This window comes from Cynoglossus semilaevis, chromosome 11 (genome assembly GCF_000523025.1).
Source record: "Cynoglossus semilaevis isolate Cse_v1.0 chromosome 11, Cse_v1.0, whole genome shotgun sequence".
In the NCBI taxonomy this organism is placed as follows: domain Eukaryota; kingdom Metazoa; phylum Chordata; class Actinopteri; order Pleuronectiformes; family Cynoglossidae; genus Cynoglossus; species Cynoglossus semilaevis.
The window spans coordinates 16,151,072-16,169,953 of record NC_024317.1 but is presented as its reverse complement, the minus strand read 5'-3'; the positions used below and the strand labels follow the sequence as shown (position 1 = coordinate 16,169,953).

Below are 18,882 nucleotides of genomic sequence, written 5' to 3'. Positions count from 1 at the left end.
AATGAATATCACAGTTGGTATAATTATAGGACCTGCTGGATAGAAGATATTTGCATCTCAAATTATGCCTGGAGCATTAGTGTGACTGATTAAGGGCAGAATGTCAAGACAGTAGCACCTGGAGGCAAGTGTTTAAATCTCCATAAGTTACTGCAGAAGACTGGGAGAAGACAGACTAAACCTTGGATTTCTGCCAAGAATAACTAATAAATGCACTACATAGTAGTAGTATGTGTACCAGGACTAGATGTTAGTATCCCAGATAATCACTGCACCTATGGCAGTTTCCTCCTAGATAGGGTAGGGTGTTTCCTCATGGGCTGGTGGTCTGTCAGTGACCACATTACAGCTGCAGATCAATGAAACCAAATAGGAATTTATCGCAGCTATAAATACATAGTGAGGATGGAATTCACCTGAAAACTGCAGTGTTACTGTCAAGATGTGTAAAAGCACTTCACCAGAGTCCTTGGAGAAAACATCATTTAATCTCTCTCAAATAAAATGCAATTTGGTCCTCATTGGACTGTCACACTGATCAATAACTCCAAATGTGAACTCCAGAACTTCCAAGAACCTGGTTTTTCTTTTTTTTTACAAAGTCCTTGAAGATTCTAGAGAGATCACAGCAAGGCACAACATAAAATTCTGTTTTAAAAATAGATGTGTTTTCTAAATGTTACAGTATGACGATGAGGAAAACATAACAGTAACTGAAAAATCTAAATATTATTTTGAATTAAATTGAATTTTGACTCATTTTCACTTACTGTTTTGCTGTAACAGATTGTGTTTTTTATAAAAACATCACGTCAGAGAGGCTTATAATATAACACATGAAATTTACTTTTTTTAAAAAAACCTGCTGGTGAAAAAGTGAAATAGCAGGCGTTTTGGATTTCCTTCTCACATCAGTGGACCCACTGACCGTATCTCCTCGTCTCTCCCGTAGCGGGTCATCCGCAGCAGAAGCCAGTCAATGGATGCCATGGGCCTCAGTAACAAGAAGTTACACACAGTCTCTACTAGTCACAGTGGCAGCTTTACCCACAATCCCGCAGAGAGCCCCAAAACCCCAGGGATTGTAAGTAGCGCATTTTGGTTCATAACAGAATCTCTACCAAACACATACTGTACATGATCGATCTGGTGTATTTGTAATGACTAATACACATGCAGACTCACCAAGCTCGTTTCACTGGGTAATAAAACAGAGCACGGCTAAGTCAACAAAAAAGGTAACAGTCCAAAGTGTCAGGCGGCCAAGACAAAGTCAAGATGCAGGACCAACAGAGAAACATGATTAATGGGATTTAATCTGCTGACAAAGGTTTTGGCCAGATCAAACCATTTATTGCCAGATTTGATCCATTATTCCCAATAAAAGTCAGCATGCCATCTGCTGGGGTGTAGATGCTGTAATAAAATAAAACGACATTTTAAATATTGGTTTAAAACCTTAACAAGGACATTGTTTTTATTTACTTTGTTGTTTGAATTAATTTATTAGTTCAGTTTTTCTTTAATTTATTGTTTTTAATTGGTATTTAATTGGTATGTTTATTGTTGTCTCAGTGTGTGTTTGTTTCGGTCGGTTTGTGTCGGTGGTCTGTCATGGCTGTTGCCGCCATCGTTCATCGAAAGAGTTTTATTTAAGTTGTTCTTACAGTAATTGGTGTAAAAAATGGTGAAGGTTAGTAAAGGTTAGTGTTGTACTTAAATCTGTAGATTTTGGTGAAGTTGAGTCGTGTTAGTTAAAAAACTAGGCCTAGACAGTTTATAGCCAGCGATGCCGTCACTGTCCTAGGAAAAAGCTAAACCTGTAATTAACTGCAGGCATAGCCAAAATCATCACTGTTTCTGTTGAGTGGCCACCACACTGACCAGCCCAGAGGATCTGGGAACACATGACCATAGACTGGAACCAAACCGTAGTAACCACAGGGATGTAGGTGTTGGTGTGACAGACAGGGAAATGAATCCTCAACCGATTCCTAAGGCTGGTGTTTTCTTCACAGAGTTACTGTTAAAAACCACCTGTGTTTGGTTGAATTTAGGCTTATGTTACTTGGTAAACTAAAGAAAACAAACCATTTGTTTTGAAGAGAACTCAGCACTTTGACTACCCAGACTCCCCTCCTACCTCCTTAATGTGCTTAACACTGTGTGCATGAGAGGCTGACACCACATGCATGAAACACACCACGCTTTTCTTTTAGCATCTTGTTGTTTTTACCTGATGTTTCCCAACAGATGGTACTTTGTCAAGTGCAAATTAATAAAACCAATTTATTTATGATTCTGTTTCCTCTCTTGGGCTGGATGATAAAATAATCCAGCACATATTTTTACTACATATTTCTTTACTAATGCATTGCAGAGATGCTTTTTTAAATGTAATACAGTAATAGCATTTTAACTATGGTTACCTTGAATTTCTTTCCTGCCTACTGAGGCAGAATTTTCTTTCTCATTGCTAAGAATGACCTGTTAATAAAATTCTGAAACTGTTTTTTATTTATGATATTTAACTGGAAGTAGTTTGAAAATCTTTCTAATCTAAATCACCCAGCCCTTGTTTTTGCTTGTTGGATTGTGTCCACTCTCTTCTCCCTCTTCTCCGTTTCCCTATTACATTATTTTGAGTACTTCTGGCCAACCCTCAAAGTTTTCACCTTCCCTTCCACTGCCCCCCAGCTTGCTTTTACCCCCAAATGCCTCCTACTGATGTTATATCCACTGTATTAGACCATGCCGTCAGCTCCTCCCTGAGTTGTTTTGCACCTTGTTCAACTTCTTGGTGTTTTGCTCACGTGATATTATGACATGTTTTTTTTTTGTTTGTTTGTTTTTTTCCCTTTTTCTTCCCTCTTGCTTTATGAATCCATCTCTCTCTCTCTCTCTCTCTCTCTCCCTCCCCCCACCCCCCTCTCCTCCCCCTCCTCTTTGCCTTGTCCTGTCTGGTTCAGTCATTGCTGGTCCCAGGGAAAAGTCCCAGTAAATTTGGACGCCGAGGCAGTGCCATAGGGATAGGAACAATAGAAGAGGTTGATGTACAACTCTCCTGTTTGCTCTTCTTTGTCATGTTGTTTCTGCTTTTTGTTTGTATGGAATGTTCCAATTTTCCATCACAGTAAAATATGTTTAATATATATATATATATATATATATATATAATCAGTTAAATTGACATAATTTTGGTCCCTGTGGTGCCCCATAATGATTTTGTATCATCTCTATATATTGCATTGCCATATTGAGGGGAAATAAAGCTGCAGCTTTTGTTCTGACTTTACAAACTCCGAGCACAATAATATAATTCAGCAGGCAGTGTGTATCGGCATGAGATCAATAGTAAAGCCAGATGATTTCCTTTGTTTATTTCTTTATACTAATCACCGCACAACAAATTTACAAATACATAGACATGCATTATTGTGTTGCAAAAGAGTCTTTGAAAAAAAAAAGAACTTGACAATAGGGTGTGGCTATACTAATATACTAATACTGTAGTTCAGTAACTACTAAAATAAATATTTATCATATTGTTGTCATTCTAAGGAGTATGATGTTTCCCAACATTCAGCTTAAATTTTAGCTCCATTCAAGTGTTGTTTTTTTGTTACTGCTCTGTGAAAAATGGACGTGTTGTCTGACACTTCTCTGTCCTACCACACCCTCAGTCATTGATAATTCCTGGGAAAAGTCCAACGAGGAAGAAGTCGGGGCCTTTCAGCTCCCGCCGCAGCAGCGCCATTGGCATCGAGAACATCCAGGAGGTCCAAGAGAGGAGGTGAGAGAGGAGCAGGAGCTGATCAACAGAGGGAGAGGGGTAGTTGGAACAGATGGAGGCAAAGTCGTTAAAATGAAGAAATGTGGGCGAAAAAGAAAAGAACTGTGCCTCGGAGAAACACATTAGCTAAAGACGAGCATCTGTTGGTTTTTTAGTTTCTGCTCCATCCGTTATTTAAACTGACATATAATTGATTATTGCCACTCTGCTGCCCACAAAGTCAGTATTAAACAGTAGATAGTCAAGGGAAAACGCACACGATAAATGCATTCTATAGGCAGCTTGTTAAACAGTGTGGAAAATAACTGTAATTAATATCATACGAAAAACAACATGAAAACACTTTAAAGGCATGTACCAAAATAAATACTTCACTACTTCACAAATATTGACAGGATACAAAGTAAAAAAAACAATGCTATACATCACATTTTTAGATACTCTACTCCAGATTTATTAATATTACATTACAAAATTATCTTAATACAGATGAAAAAAAATTCAACTGTGACACCTTTAATGTCCACGTCTCTCCTGCAGTCGGGAGGTGTCTCCCTGTGCCCAGAGGACACCCAACAGCAGCCATCTGTCCCAGGAAAACAAATCAGACAACTCGTCCAATCAAAGCTCTCCAGACTTCCCAGCTACAAAGAACAGGTGAGTCCTATTTAAAGATGCTGATGTTGTTGGCAGAGAGGAGCTGTTTGTTTTACATTAGTGACAGTTAGAACTGTTCAGAGACCTCTCTGCCTTCCCAGTTTTCTGGAATGCACCACCATACTATGAATAGACCACAGATTTCAGTCTGAATGTGAATTGTTGTCTGGATAATTCAAGATTGTCCTGCGTCCTCTACACACTCTTGTTAAAGGCACGGTTGTCTGTTAGCCTTAAAATAACGCTTGACCGTGAAATAATGACCACGTGTCAAGCGTACACTGTGTGTGGTGCGTTCAGGGGTCAGAGTGACCCAGTTGTGTAGTTTGGCCATGTGTTACAGGGCTCCATCCATCCCAGAGGCACACGATCTTTCCCGCTCGTCGTCCAACGCCAGCAGCTTCGCCAGTGTTGTGGAGGAGAATGAGCAGGAGGCGGAGGAGGAGTACGACACTGGACTGGTGGGTGGAGGCAGGCTGGTCACATGACAATCGCCATACAGTTGGAGAATATCTTTGAGTCGAACACAAAGAGCCAGTGATTTTGTTTAAGGTTCTATAACCGCTGTTTAATCCTGAAAAGAGTGAAATTTCACGTCCAGTTGCCTAACAGAACACTTCGACGTTGACCATAAACTGGATGACTGGATCTTCATAGACCCAATTAATCATGATTACTCCACAGGCAGCCTGTGATTAATCAAAGTAGTTTTACAGTGTGATGGTCATTTATTTTAATCTTTCACAATCTCCTTATAGATTATAAAACATGAAATGTTATTTAGAACATTCAGAAATAACAAAATTCTATATCTTAAATAAGCCATTTGACATGACCTGCCCATTCATTACATTCATTACAAAGGCATGCCTTTTAAGAATTTGATGTTTCACATTATGCATGTGATGTAATCCCTTTGTCTTCCTGTAGGAAAGCATGTCGTGTCTCACTCCACTGAAGAAAGAGTCGTTTGTGTACAGCTCTGGGCCGGAGGACACCGTGTGCAGTCTGAGCCAGGAAGGTTTTCCAGGTGAGTTCAGAAGAAAATAGCTGCAATTACAGGGTTAGAAATAACCCTGGAGGCAGAGAGAACTCTACAGAAGGTCAGCTGATTCACGTGCAGCGGAAGCCTGGAAAAGAAAAAGAGAAATGCACTTTTGAGCGTTCAAAGACAAAAGTCGGCGTAGCTCTACTCAGCTGTGCGACTGTCTCCGTGGATGATAACCTGTGGTTGTCATCAGTTAAACACTGTTTCTTTGTGTTCTCACAATACTGTTTTTCTCCTTGTGCCTAATGATCCGACTCAAACGTTCACTGTTTCTGGTGTGATAAAAAGTTTCCGCCCAAACAGCTCCCGACTTTATTAGCTTTGAAACATCTTTCCCTGTTTCCCAGCTACTCAACTTCAGCAGACACTGGACGGGGTGAAGACTTCAGAGCCAAAAGGGACAGGCAGCAAGGCCAAGACAGATCGCCCCCTGCAGGAGCAAAGGTTTTCAATGGTAAGACAGAATCTCGTCCTTGAAACACAAAAGGAACCACATATCCAGAAAGGCGCCTCCTGTGGCAGCCTGTCTCACACTGTGAATTTCCCCGTTGTGGGTCAAATAAGGGAGTCAATTATAATAATAATAAAAATTATTATTATTATTATTGTGGTTAACCCCCAATTAACCAGATTCCAAACTTTTGTCATTTGACAGCTCCAGTATTAATGTGATAAAATGTGATATAAAGTAGTTGCGGTGTTTCTACTCCATCTTGTCCTTGTGTAGCTAATGGATTAATGAATATTTGAGGTATTTCATTTGCATGGGTAAAAGTAGAACAGACAGATGGGTTCATGTTTGAAAGGATCATTAATTAAAGACCTAATTTTAAAGTTATTTTTAGCCAGTTCCGTCCTTATGTTGTTGTTGTTGCTGATATTTACTGTTTCTTTCCTCTTTGTGCTTCTGTGCAGAACTGTTAGCCACACCTCATTGATTACGATGTCAACATTAATTTTAAGGTCAGACATGAAAAATTCAACTAATTAACAATATGACACATAAGGACTTTGTACTTTCCTTCCTATAATGCCGTATCATGCTCATATCCTCTCATCTGTTTCAGCATTCCCATGAAAAAGCGTTTGCCAAAAATGAGCCAATGGCATGTGACTGACTGAGCTGCCAGGCACGGGGTCTGATGGATGTCCACCTTCATGAACATGTCCCTTACCCACTGCCCTCATTCCAGCTCCTTGGGAAGAGGGGAACCCTCATGAAAGCTCAAGGCAAAAAGAAGAAAAAAAAAACCCCCAGATGTCCACACTGTTGCAGCTGATCAGGCTGCCCGCTGAGCAGAAGACGTCTGCTCCCTCAGGAGAGATGATTGGGAGACAGGAAAGTTGCAGTACGGAGCAAATGTGTTATATTCAGCCGTCACATCCCGTGGTGACGCTGTACATGGGTATAACGTTGACTGACCAGGTACGTGTGGAGGCAGGTTTCAGTTTTTTCTCTTCCTTTTCTGAGTATTAGAGTATACAGTACTTGATGAATCATGTCGTTTTGGGGTAGTGTACTTTTATGATGCTGCTGTTGGTGGTTGTACCATTTCACTTCAAAAAAAAAGAAGAAAATACCACAGAATATATGTCAGCTGCTCATATAGTTGTTCCACAGTTGCATCTGTAAACACAGTGTGCTGATGCTGTAAATGTGTAGTAAAAATAAAACTGAAGTTTTACTGTACTGCCCCAACCAGCAACACGCCATCCCGACATAGAGCTACTGCTGTGGAGATGTGTACTGTGTCTCACCACCTGTTGGTTTGTCCGTCTGTGGTGTACAGTATGTTGTGCAAAGTGTAAAAATGTGCTCGTCAAAAACCTCCCTCCTCCATCCACCGGTGCCATGCTCTCCTCCTCATTTTTGTTTGTTTTTAAAAAAGAGCCAAATTTCTGCAGGTGCAGTGCACTTTACAGGTGAAATATTCACAACAATCACCGCAGTTATGGACTTTGTTCCTAAAATTTTATTTTTAAAAGTATATGATAGGTACATGAGCGCGGCACTACACTTTAATTTATTCTAATATTTCTGAGCTGTTGTAAAATATTTTTTAAAAATGGTTTTGCTGCTGAATACGAATGACACTGTGACTGGACTAAGTCTTGCCTTGATGATTGTCATGTGAGCTGCTGAGTTGCCAGATCTGGATGACCTGAATGTAAACTATTGGTAAACATGAAGATGTAAGTACTTTACTAATTTCCCAGAGGCCAGTTCTGGTACTGCGTTTAATTACGGAGCACGATGAGTCTGAGCCTGAAACAGCTCACTGTTCTCTTGGCTGAGGTTTTTACTCTGCTATGAAGGAACACACTGACACATGGGACTACTTTATTCCAGTCTGAGAACTAGAACTGATTTGACTTTTATTGTTGATGCTTAAATGATGAAAGTATTTGCCGTTTGACAAAGTGCAAACTTCTAAAAACACTGAACCAAAGCCAAAAAAATCTGAAAAGATGAAGATTGATTATGCATTTGACAAACTTGAAATTTTCTTCCCTTTACACGTGCAGAAATCATTGAGTAGGTCAGGTGTGCCCTCTAGTGGTTATGAGAGATTAAAACATATCACTATGCGATACCTTCCATTTTACTTCTCTAACCCAGTTTCATTCCATTGCCCATCCACACCACCGGACTGGGAGTGATACACTGTGTGATTGGTTTAAATGATTGTAACTGTTCTTGACCTGCTTAAACTCTTGTTCAAAAGATTTGTAAATACTGCTTCACATCCTTTTTTGTAAATGAAACCAATACAAATGTTTATTAAATATGACTATGATAATATCAAAGATTGTGCATTGATTTCTTAGTTACTCACTCAGAATGGTTAACATGAAGACTAACGAAGCAGAAACAAACAAAAAGCGTGATTTTATTTGAGACAGGTCTGTGGCATCTGTTTAAAACTAAAATATTCTGTGAGCTGCTGTTAAATGTGTGAACCTCCGCCCCATCTACTCCTCACATCTTTATGTTCCACCACTTGAATCCAAAGGCCTCCCTGCGAACATTGGAGCCACAATGCACCTCTCCCAACAGCTTGTGGTAGGAGGCAAAGTCGTCGATGAACGTGCAGTTGAGGCCCAGCCCCCCCATCAGGGAGCACATCTCTGCCTCCAGGCTACAACGACCGTTCACTTTTGGTCCAAAGGGTTTTGGAATGCCAAGGTTTTTCCCCAAAACAATCATGTTTACCTACAAAAACATGAGCAGACTGGCATAAGTTCAACCTTGTCATCTAATAGTATTTTATTTTATTTTCCAAATAAAAAATACAAAATCAAATTGAACTAAATATCAAGCACATTTCTCTGGATTCATTGTATCATTTGATTTAAAGAAATAACTAGTCGCTCCAGCGGCCTCCTGTTCCTTTCAAGTTTTCTACCTGTCCAGCAGGAGACAGTCAGCGACAATGATCAAATTTGCTCAGACTAACATGGCCATTTGCCAGAACACTTTCTCATCTTTACATTGGGAACCTACCATGTCAGGGTAGTAAGCCAGAGCCCTGAACACATCCCCATCACCCACCAACTTGAATAAGATTGGAAGGTCAATGATGTCATCATCATCCAGGCCCAGCTCTCTCTTCAGCACATCCCTGTTCCAGTCGATGCAGCTCTGACACATTAAAGAAGAAGATTATTATTTCACATTCTGTAAACACAAACCAAATAAAACACATCACCCAATATTCATGTGCTTGGCAATGTAACGAAAAAGGACAAATGATGGTTTTGAAGGAGGGACCATTTGTTCTACAGTTCACACCTAATATTTGCTCCTCTGCAGTTGTTTTTTGTGTAGATTGGTTTCTTTTCTGACCTTTGGGTGCACAGTACCACTGGAAATTCCGGAGGGCAGTGTTGCACAGTATAGCTCTCATGCACCCATTAAACAGCAAGAAGAAGACAACACCAAAATGGCAGAACCATGGAGCAGAGTTCTTCATCCACATGTATTCAACAGCTGCACCAGACCACCACTGTTCTGCTGCTGTTCTGTCAGGTTTGTCATAAGATACATTTTCAATGATCACATACAGAATTTGGCCACTGAAGATTCACTATGTCGTTTTTTAATCAAAGGAACCTGAACAAATCCTCTAGCTAGCTCCTTCAAAACCAAGGACAACGTTACTGGTTCTGCCAGATTTCATTTCTACGTGGCTAGTTGGCTCAGGGAGGACATGGACAGAGAAACTGTGGGCCTGGGTTCAATCATTGGACTTAGTTCTAATTAATATTGATATTTAATTCTCATTGTCCAGCTGTGAACTATATTTTGTGTGTTTCGCTGCATTGTTCCTCTGCAACAGCTCAGCACACGACCTCCACTTTAGGAAGCACTGATCTGACATCATCATCTTCTCTGTAACTTCACTCACCTGCACGTAGCTGTTTTCAGCCTGGAGTTGTTCATCATCCAGTAATTCATCCACCGTTATCTGAGTTTCCTGTTCCAGGCCTGCATTACAAAGAGTGTAAACAGAATATTCAGAAGTACTCAGAAAGAACTGCCCACTGAAATACACATGGCAAACAAACAGAAGGATCTACCCTCAAATAGTTTTGCTTGTCCATGGCCGTCGTTCTTTAAGCCCCTGAACAGCTTGTAACCTGCATCTGGGCTGGCCAGCAGTAGACGGAAGCCCTGCCAACAAAAGTTAGAGGGGCCATTTTCAATTGTGTACTCCCCCAAACCGAGCATCATCACACATATTCCTGTAGGAGATGGGTTGTTTGTATATGTGATGGGCTAGAAGACAGTGGAAAATAACTTTTTTATAAACAAAAGTCTATTTCAATTAAAAAAGGATTTTGTACTACACTTCAGACCGACACTGTTATCACATTAGACAATATGTGTCTATAGAAATACTGTATATATATATATGTATATATATATAACACCACCAGATGAACAGAAAGTGAGCAGAGCTTTTACACCAACAGTGAGAACATTTTCAGTTCTCCAGCTTTTAGGTAAAGAAAGTTTTAACTTTAATTGAGCAGCACTGTTTCCACTGTTTCAATAAACAAGACTTTCAACAAAAAAGTACTTCAATGAAGTATTAATCTTGATACTGATAGCATAGGTATTGGTCTTGGGTAGTGCCTGGCTGTAATGCAGTTTTTGTTTGATTGTATGTAAGAATTCTACCTTTCTGTCAGGTGCAGGGACAAAAGTCATGAATTCATCAACGTGACCCACAACAAGCCAGTCAGAAAACAAGGCCACAGGTTCCTGAACCTTCTGAGCCCACAGGAAGTCTTGGACTACTTTGGTCATGTTGCGTCCTTTAGTTGCCCTTAAAGGTAAATTCAAGGTAGTGTTAAAGATCCTGTATCTCACATGTTCACTATTGTTTACTATTAAATTCTTGATATCGAACACTCACGTGGGGAAGGCCACTCCAATGATGATCCTGCCCAGTGGGTAGTTCTTTCCATTCACAGTAACAGGAGGACTGACCTCCAGATTACCAAAGGAGTCCAGACTGCTGACGTCCTCTCTCTCTGCCACTCTGGTCACATAACCAAAGTCAGGGCCCTGAAAACACAGAACTTGTTTAGACTGAGTAAATATAAGAACTCAGGCAATTCTTAAAAAGAAAAGAAATCACCAGTATCTCCGCATATGGAAAATCCCGGAGTTTCCCATCACGTGGAGAATCCAGCACCACAGGAAATCCTTGATGGGGTGAGTCAATGTACCCAAACTCCAATTCATCCTGAGGAGAAAACAGTCATGCACATCAAAACAGTACAATATGTTTGTAATCTGAAATCCAAATAAGCCAAAATTCTACATTTAATGTTGGTTTTAAAATTGGTTCTTTGGTTCCTCTGAAATCATACGTTTGCTGTGGAATTTTCTTCGTTTTTCTTGTTAACAGAGCATCTGCACATAGACCTGTCCAGACTTGTCAGTTGTGCTCTTCCCCCAGGACGATCATATTAGTGACACTCTAGTTACATGTTAAACCAGCCAACCTGATGAAAACTATTTAACTTGGTATTTGCCATTCAATACCCTATTTTTTTTTCAAGGACCAAATTTCCACCCAGATCTTGGGAACACTGCAGGTTTTTGTGCATGCACAATTTAAATAGTCCATGATATATGAGAAATGTGTGACTCAAATATTGTGCAAAAGCTAACAACAATAATACCTTACAATATTACGATAACAAAAGCCAAAACTTTTATGCTGAAGGGTAGGTAGACATACCAGAATCCAAAAGTCTACCTCAAAAATAGGTGTGAGGTGTAGGTATAGCTGTATTTGTGGTTGTTTGTGATGTTTTGTGTAATTTGCTTTGTTTTTAGGTCATTCCAGGAAAGAGTTTCAGCTTCACTTTGGAGTTAGGATTAAAATAAGAAGTGGGTTGAGGTTAGAGTAAAAGGTTGGGAGATCCAATCTTTGTGACAGATGGCCAGAAGGACTCCGTATGAAGAATGACTGAGCGTTTAAATGTGAATTAGGAGTTACTGACTGGGGTTACTGAAGAGTTGGGAAGGGGGGAGTTTTCTCACCTGCATCCATCGATCCCCTCTGTTCATGTACTCATGGCAGACCTTAAGCTTGTAGCCGCTGGAATCCACAAGTCTAGTCATGCTCTTCAGAAACTTGTAGTTATCGCGTGTACTGAGAAGACAACCACAAGGAAAATGTGTTTTTTGTACTATTTCTTTTTATTCTGGAATGCAAACTCGTTCGTGTTTTTTGTGTTTTATCAGTATGAAGTTGGAATTCTTCACATTCTTTGGAGTAAATCAGGATAACGAAAAGGTTATGATATTCAAAGTTAAGATTTTATCTCCAAAAAGACTAAGAGTAGATAAAACAGTTGAAGACATTTTTGGATTTTCTTTCACATAGAAAGAAATGAGAGATGCCGTGAGCCAACTGTTGGGATCATGACCTTCATTATTTATAGGTTTTCTCTTACCTGCACACAAACACCTCCACAGGGTTCAGGGTGTTGGGTGTCATGATCCAGGGTGCCACCCTGAACACAACTTTGTCTGTGAAAATGGGCGTCTCTGGGAGACTCTGTCAGAATAAAACAGGACATCGGAGCAACAGTGAAAGACTTACACTTGTTCCACCAAAAGAGAGAGAAAAAAACCGTAGTAGTTTTTCTTTTGTTTTCCTTTTTCATTCTTCTTGAAAAATGAATTTTTTATTATTGTTAATTCCAACTGTACATTCACACCTTTATTTCCATGAAACTGGTTTATTCCACAATCTTAGTTAAAATTTAAAAATTCTAACATGGGTGTGTCACAGTGCTCACTTTGCTGATGGGCTCCAACAGACTGACGTTAATGGTGACCATGCCGTCAAAGTCTTTGTCAAGAAACCTGAGACCCTCCACATAAAATTTCAACTCTCCGTTATTCCCCAGGTAAGGCACTTCCTGTGACAGTACGTCTGTGCTGAGGACCAGGGGGTAGTCCCTCATCAAGAAGTGATAGATGCTGTTTTGTGCTGAAAAAGTGGACATTAACTTGCAGAATTAAATAGAGAAAGAACACGAGAGGTGACCAACGCATACATTCACCAGATGTAGTCTCCATCCATACTCACACAGGATTACGTTGTCTCCTTCACCAGATTTGGCTCTGAAGATTCGGACACTCTCTGCGTCACTCTGGGATATGTGCAGGGTGAGCTTGTAGCCGTCCGGAAGCTTGGCAGGACCTTTGGTCCGCAGTACCATCGGTGACATGTCCTTCAGGTCTGTACATACGTAAACAGTCACAAACGTAAAAGTCTATACTCTCTCTCTGTCTCCCCCTTTGGTACACACAATGAAACGAACAATTTTATATTTAGTTTATCAACTTCTGATGATGCAATCTGTGCTGAAAACACAGTGGACTGGACTCGACTACTACGCCTTAGGATGCTTTGTCAAGTGCAGATACATAAAGTTGTGCCTCCCACATTCTTTCAGACCAAGTTCCTACATGCAATAAGGCTAATGCTTTACATTAGGGGTGAAAATCATTGCAACGCCACACGTGAAAATTCAGTAACAATTCGTACATTTTTAAAAATGATCATTCTTCAAAACTAGAGTAGAAACTGTGTAATAACAGCAGAGACACATTGACCTTGTTTAGTTAAAGAACTAAGAGATGATTAAACAAAAGATTGCAGCAGTCTATCATGTTTCAGCTGAACCGGTTCCTCCACTTCTAAATCATAATTCACATCTATTTTGTCAACAGAATGACGACAATAAACTCAAACAGAAGTCCCCTTTTTATCCCATATTTATCTGATGACTTTTTTTCTCTTCTCTGCTGCACAGACTATTAAAATCACACCAGAGAGACAAAAAGATAGACAAACATTTTACCTGACACTTTAGAGACGTATTTATGCTCGGTGTCTGGTTTCTTCCAGTAAGTCCTCTCAGAATCACAGTTGACCAACAGGATGGCCCCGTGTCCATCTGGACCCCATTTCCATGAGGCCTGAAAAGGTTTCAACCAATCAGTTACCAGCAATAATATTTATTTCCTATTATATTTTTAAACATTTAGAAAAATATAATCAAACTTGACATCAGGGTCTTGAACAAACATCGACAAAGTCAACAATTAATGGTGATACTGATGGTAAGGAAAGAAATAGTCAAGTTTGTTTATTGTGTGAAAGAAAAGTACTATTTACATCATGACAAGTGTAACAGTTTAAGTAGCTGAAACATTCTAACTAACCAGAAAAGCTTTCCCTCTTAAAACACATTGAATTCCAAAGAAGCAACAAAATCACAAACTGCAATCGTGGGTTGCAACAAATCACCTTTTTCGGGTTGTTTTTCTCCACGACTCCATCTCTGTCAGCATCCACGTCAAGAGAGACCTCTGTGGCAGAGAAATAAAAAGGTGCACAAATAGTGGCCCAGTTCACATCCAGCCCATGGGCCACCTATTTGACAACTGCGTGCCACCTGTTCCTAGACAACGAGCTAAATGTAAGGAGGCTGTTTTCCTGTCTTACATTGTGTGTTTGGTTTGGTCAGTGCAAGAGCTGATGGAAAGCATTGTGTGTTTGGTTTGGTCAGTGCAAGGGCTGATGGAAAGCATACGATGGGCTATCATCGCCATGGCAACAATGCCTTGATAGGCTGTCAGCGAGAACAGCACTTTAGTTTGGCTTTTGAAGCGTTGTTTTTTGATTCTTTTCCAGCAGGAGAATTATGTTTTTGTATTTTTATAACATTTGGTATGAAATAGTATGACCTGTGTCTTGTGACCATATACCAATACCACAGTCCCTCGCTAGTTTGCGGTTCATCTTTCACGGATTCACAACTTTGCGGGTATTTGAAAACTGTATATATAAAATATACTGTCGTGGGCAGTTTTTGCAGCCTCGCAAAAAAGAGCCAGTTCCTGCTACTACAGATACACCTTCGGAAACCGTGGAAGAGGGGGCCCAAGAAATGGCACCACCCTCTGAAGAGACACAAAATCAATCAATGGCTGCGCAGTAAAAGTGATCATCACCGCGGAAATTCAGTTCTTGCGACAGGCCTTGGAACCTATCTACCGCGATAGACGAGGGACCACTGTACCTTTGACTCACTGATGGGTGTGACTACATTATGCCATCACATCCACATATATGGCATGAGTTCCCCTGCTTCACTGTAGTTAGCTTATGGACATTTATATGCAATGAGTGGTCACTTTGAGGATGGAGGAAAGAAAGGACTTGGCGTTCAAACATGTAGCATTACATTGAATTTCTTAATAAAAAAATGCAACAATTTATCTTTATAACATTTGGACATACCAACAGCAGTCAGGTAAAGACCAGCTCTGCCCAGGACCTCCTTGTCTTCTCCGTAGTATCTAAGTGACAGCTAATAATGAAAATAAACAACAGTTATTTACCTTCTCGAGAAAAGATACAGACATTTGTGTTATTTGTAAAATAAACAGAAAAGCTTCATGGATTCAGGAAAATAATCTTAATTACTCACAACCGTTTTTGCATTTTCTCAAAACAAAACTAATATCCTGCACATACTGAAATAAACTTTCAAAAAAACTACAACTTTTCAGGGCTACAGTAAAAGAGTGGTTACTGCAAACGTTTTGTGAAGTGACCTTTTGTCGACAGAAATACTGTCTAATTTATTTTTAATACTGTATTTTTTTTTTCATCAGAGTACTTTATTTAAAAGAGATCCATACTTAACCTAATGTGTGCATGGTTTTTATTCTGGAACTTTTCCTCCCACAGTTCAAAAACATGTAGATTGGGAGTTTGGTTGATGGACACTATTAGTATTGGATTGGTGTGAATGTGGGTGTGAATGCTTGTTGGGTGTAGCCCAGACTCCAGCTTCCTCTTCCACCCTACCATTACTGAATGGTGGAATGTGAATCGATGTATAGTTTCTGCTTTACCTTGCTGTCATTTTCAAACTCGCTTGCGTGTTTCATGGTGATGAGGAGCACAGTGTTGTCTTTGAGAGGAATGGGAGAGTGATGGTTTGAGTCCTGGGGTGACGGCACGATGGTGTACTGAACAGTGGGGGTGCACTTCACTGAGAAGAATTTGCATTTGGGAGGGGCACTCCTGGAACACAAATGAATGAGAAGTTTTTGCATGTGGGTGTCGTAATCATATTACGCACACACACACACACACACACGTGTGTTCTAACCCATTGTTTTTTCCTTATCTATCACAAATATATGACTAATCTTAATCCTTATCTAATCTGACCCAGGTCCTGTTCCTAACTTCAAACTAAAAATTTAACCTCCCAATACCCTCTCACTCAACGATAGTTTTCAAAACAAATGTCAGGAACGAACACATACCTTGTTTTAAAAAATCCTGTTTCTCTGCAGATATCTTTAGTTAGTGATCTCGTAGATACATTTATCAAAATGTTTTGGCAAAACTGTGAGTAAGACATGATTTTTAGTTCAGCATTTTCTAGGCCCTTGTGAAAAATCAAAGATAAAAACAAACGCACCTATTTTTCACTCTACACGCAGTCATTTTTTTTTTACATCAAATCATTGTGTTTGAGAGACCAAGTTTTTTTGTTTTTGCGATGCTCATAAACATCCCTGATGTAAACACCATCTAGCACTGACTTGTAATAGCATAGTGCATGTGTGTAATTTTAGACCAAGCTAAATAAGACGTCAAAGTATGTCACGATAGTGATTCAGATGTCACTGTGTAAGAACAGGAGACTTTCAGTAGACTTTCAGAACACACGCTGTTAAAATGGAAATGAGAAAAGTTCTCCTGAGGCTATACATGAATACGAACAAACGCTGCAGCCGAATAATAATGACTGTTATGCTGCTATTACTGTTACTCTCCCTGTATCAGTATCATTCTTGCTCAGTTCTAGGTTCTCCATATGTCATGTACATTTTGCTGTATCACTCGTTTATTGACAACTTTTGACAATGGAACCATTGTCAGCACAAAGTGGTGTCAATATTTAACCATAACAGCTAATATATTTGTTTTTAGAAGTGTAAAAGTTAATATTTCACTAACTTATTCACTTACTAACGTTTAGGTATTAGGTGATTTCCTTGTGGGATGGATATGAGATATCAAAAACGACTACAGCAGTGATAACGTAACTCGACTTCTTTATTCCAAATAATTCTCATGAGTCAGTGCCATATGCCTGCCTCCTACACACAGTCGACTTCTGACTAGGCTAGTATTTGGGCGACGTGGCCATAAAGCCTACACTTATGCTGCGACAAAGTCCCATCTGTTGACAACAAGAACAGAGACCTGTTGATCCGCTCCTTCCGCCTCCACCACCAGGATTTGCACACAAACGACTTGAGTTAGAATAAATACTGGACAGTGCAATTTCAATGTTGTCCTGAAAACATCCAAAATTCCCAAACAGAACAAATGTACGCAGAGGAATTACAGGTATTTTAATAAGACTGATGAGGGTGTGTGACTGCAATACTACTGATAAATTAATGAATGAATACAGCTTCCAGCTGAGGTTCCGTTCTTACCTGTCCAGGTTGACATTAATTTCAGACCCCACCACGTACACGACACCCACATTTTTATTATAATCCAATCGGAGTGTCCTGTTATGAATCATGGCTGTAGTTTTTCCAGGGGTCACACCGGTGCAATGGCACAAATAACCCGCTGATTGTCCCGATACCAGTTGTGAACAGCTTCTAAACCGCGCAAGTGTTTATGAAGACTGGAGCCTGTGCTGGTCTGAGATCTCCGTCCGATGATTGGTCAGAAAAACTGCCCTCCCACTGCAAACGCATGTCATTCTTATCTTTGTCTGTTGTCTGGCTCTTTGTTTACATTGTTCTCCGAAGCAAAGACTTTTAAGGAACATTTTTTTTAAAAGTTATTATTGTCATAAAAATATAATATTTAAACAATAGAGGAAGAATAAGCATAAAGTAGTGCTTTTCAAAAAAACGTTAGCATTAGACATTTTATTTTATTGTTATTTTAAATTATTAATAAAAATAATGTATATGATTTACTTTTATTATATTTATAAAGAAATGTGTAATATTTGTAATTTTAATACCATAAATGTAGAATTAGAATAGCTCGCTGTGAATAAATGCAAAATAGACAGTGCCCCCTAGAGTTGGCAACTATGCATTAAATTCACAAGTATTTAGGAACGTGTGCATTTGATTGCTAGATTTAAAATAAAATGTCTACTTTGCAATAACGCTCGGTTGTGTTTTTTCATTATGCCATTATTATTTAGCAAATAAAAAGCTTTTTATTACAGTAAATGCCATTGCAGTTGTTCGCTGTGGAAAAAATGTCTGACAGAAGTGAACGTACTGGGTATTTCTGAGTGTTAGTCAATATAGCTGCTCATATTTGTGTCAAACTTGTTACATGGTGGTTAAAGTGTTGTTTTCTTCTCCTGACCGAGCTGATTAAACTGATTGTTTATAAAATATGTACCTGTTCAGAGTGACCCTCAGAGCCGTCCCAACTACATGGAGAACCCGATGCGAAAACCCCAGGTCCAGGCGGTGTGTTCGCTGGTATCCCACAGTTTCACTTTTGCGTTTGTGCAGAAAAGCAGGGACGGTGGACTGTGAGGTTTCCTGGAACATGACTGGTCAGGAAATCGAGTAATTTCTGCAAGCGTATGATCTAAAGAGAGACAAGAGACTACGAGCTTTCAGACAGAGACCGGACAGAATTATCCAGGTGTCTCTAACATGTCTAGGTGAGGTTTTTCTGGAAGGCATCCCACATCCAGAGGTGTGGCCTAAACTTCCACACACACCGCAGGAGCATGGTGAGAATTACGCCTGTGTAATTAAGAG

General features: G+C 39.7%; 2 protein-coding genes across 13 annotated transcripts in view; one reads left to right on the top strand and one right to left on the bottom strand.

Moving 5' to 3' along the window:
* The window catches only part of rap1gapb (RAP1 GTPase activating protein b), a 61,104-nt gene extending 53,156 nt beyond the window's left edge, over nt 1-7,948 (top strand). For 6 of the 9 annotated variants that reach the window (XM_008320934.3, XM_008320931.2, XM_008320932.3 and 3 more), the window contains 9 exons: nt 953-1,084; nt 2,970-3,047; nt 3,684-3,793; nt 4,334-4,450; nt 4,776-4,911; nt 5,381-5,480; nt 5,846-5,952; nt 6,414-6,461; nt 6,566-7,948. In XM_008320934.3, coding sequence (XP_008319156.1) covers nt 953-1,084; nt 2,970-3,047; nt 3,684-3,793; nt 4,334-4,450; nt 4,776-4,911; nt 5,381-5,480; nt 5,846-5,952; nt 6,414-6,422 — 789 coding nt within the window. In that variant the 3' untranslated portion in view covers nt 6,423-6,461; nt 6,566-7,948. The remainder of the gene's footprint in view (nt 1-952; nt 1,085-2,969; nt 3,048-3,683; nt 3,794-4,333; nt 4,451-4,775; nt 4,912-5,380; nt 5,481-5,845; nt 5,953-6,413; nt 6,462-6,565) is intronic. The other 3 variants (XM_025059855.1, XM_008320935.3, XM_025059856.1) reach the window with 2 other exon arrangements.
* padi2 (peptidyl arginine deiminase, type II) lies at nt 7,837-18,821 on the bottom strand. Of its 4 annotated transcripts, none has more exons than XM_025059858.1 (16): nt 18,512-18,821; nt 15,961-16,132; nt 15,341-15,410; nt 14,345-14,406; nt 13,896-14,013; nt 13,118-13,270; nt 12,825-13,018; nt 12,477-12,580; nt 12,061-12,172; nt 11,147-11,254; nt 10,922-11,073; nt 10,684-10,831; nt 10,080-10,278; nt 9,908-9,987; nt 9,004-9,141; nt 7,837-8,712 (listed from the first exon to the last, which is right to left on the bottom strand). In XM_025059858.1, exons 1-16 carry the CDS (start codon nt 18,664-18,666, stop codon nt 8,479-8,481), a joined length of 2,199 nt encoding a protein of 732 aa, XP_024915626.1. In that variant the 5' UTR covers nt 18,667-18,821; the 3' UTR covers nt 7,837-8,478. The 4 variants fall into 4 exon arrangements, with proteins under 4 accessions (XP_024915626.1, XP_008319151.1, XP_024915627.1 ...); XM_008320929.3 differs by having other exon boundaries at nt 10,080-10,173; nt 18,512-18,818; XM_025059859.1 differs by lacking the exon at nt 18,512-18,821 and adding an exon at nt 17,569-17,786.
* Nucleotides 18,822-18,882: the final 61 nt, after the last annotated feature.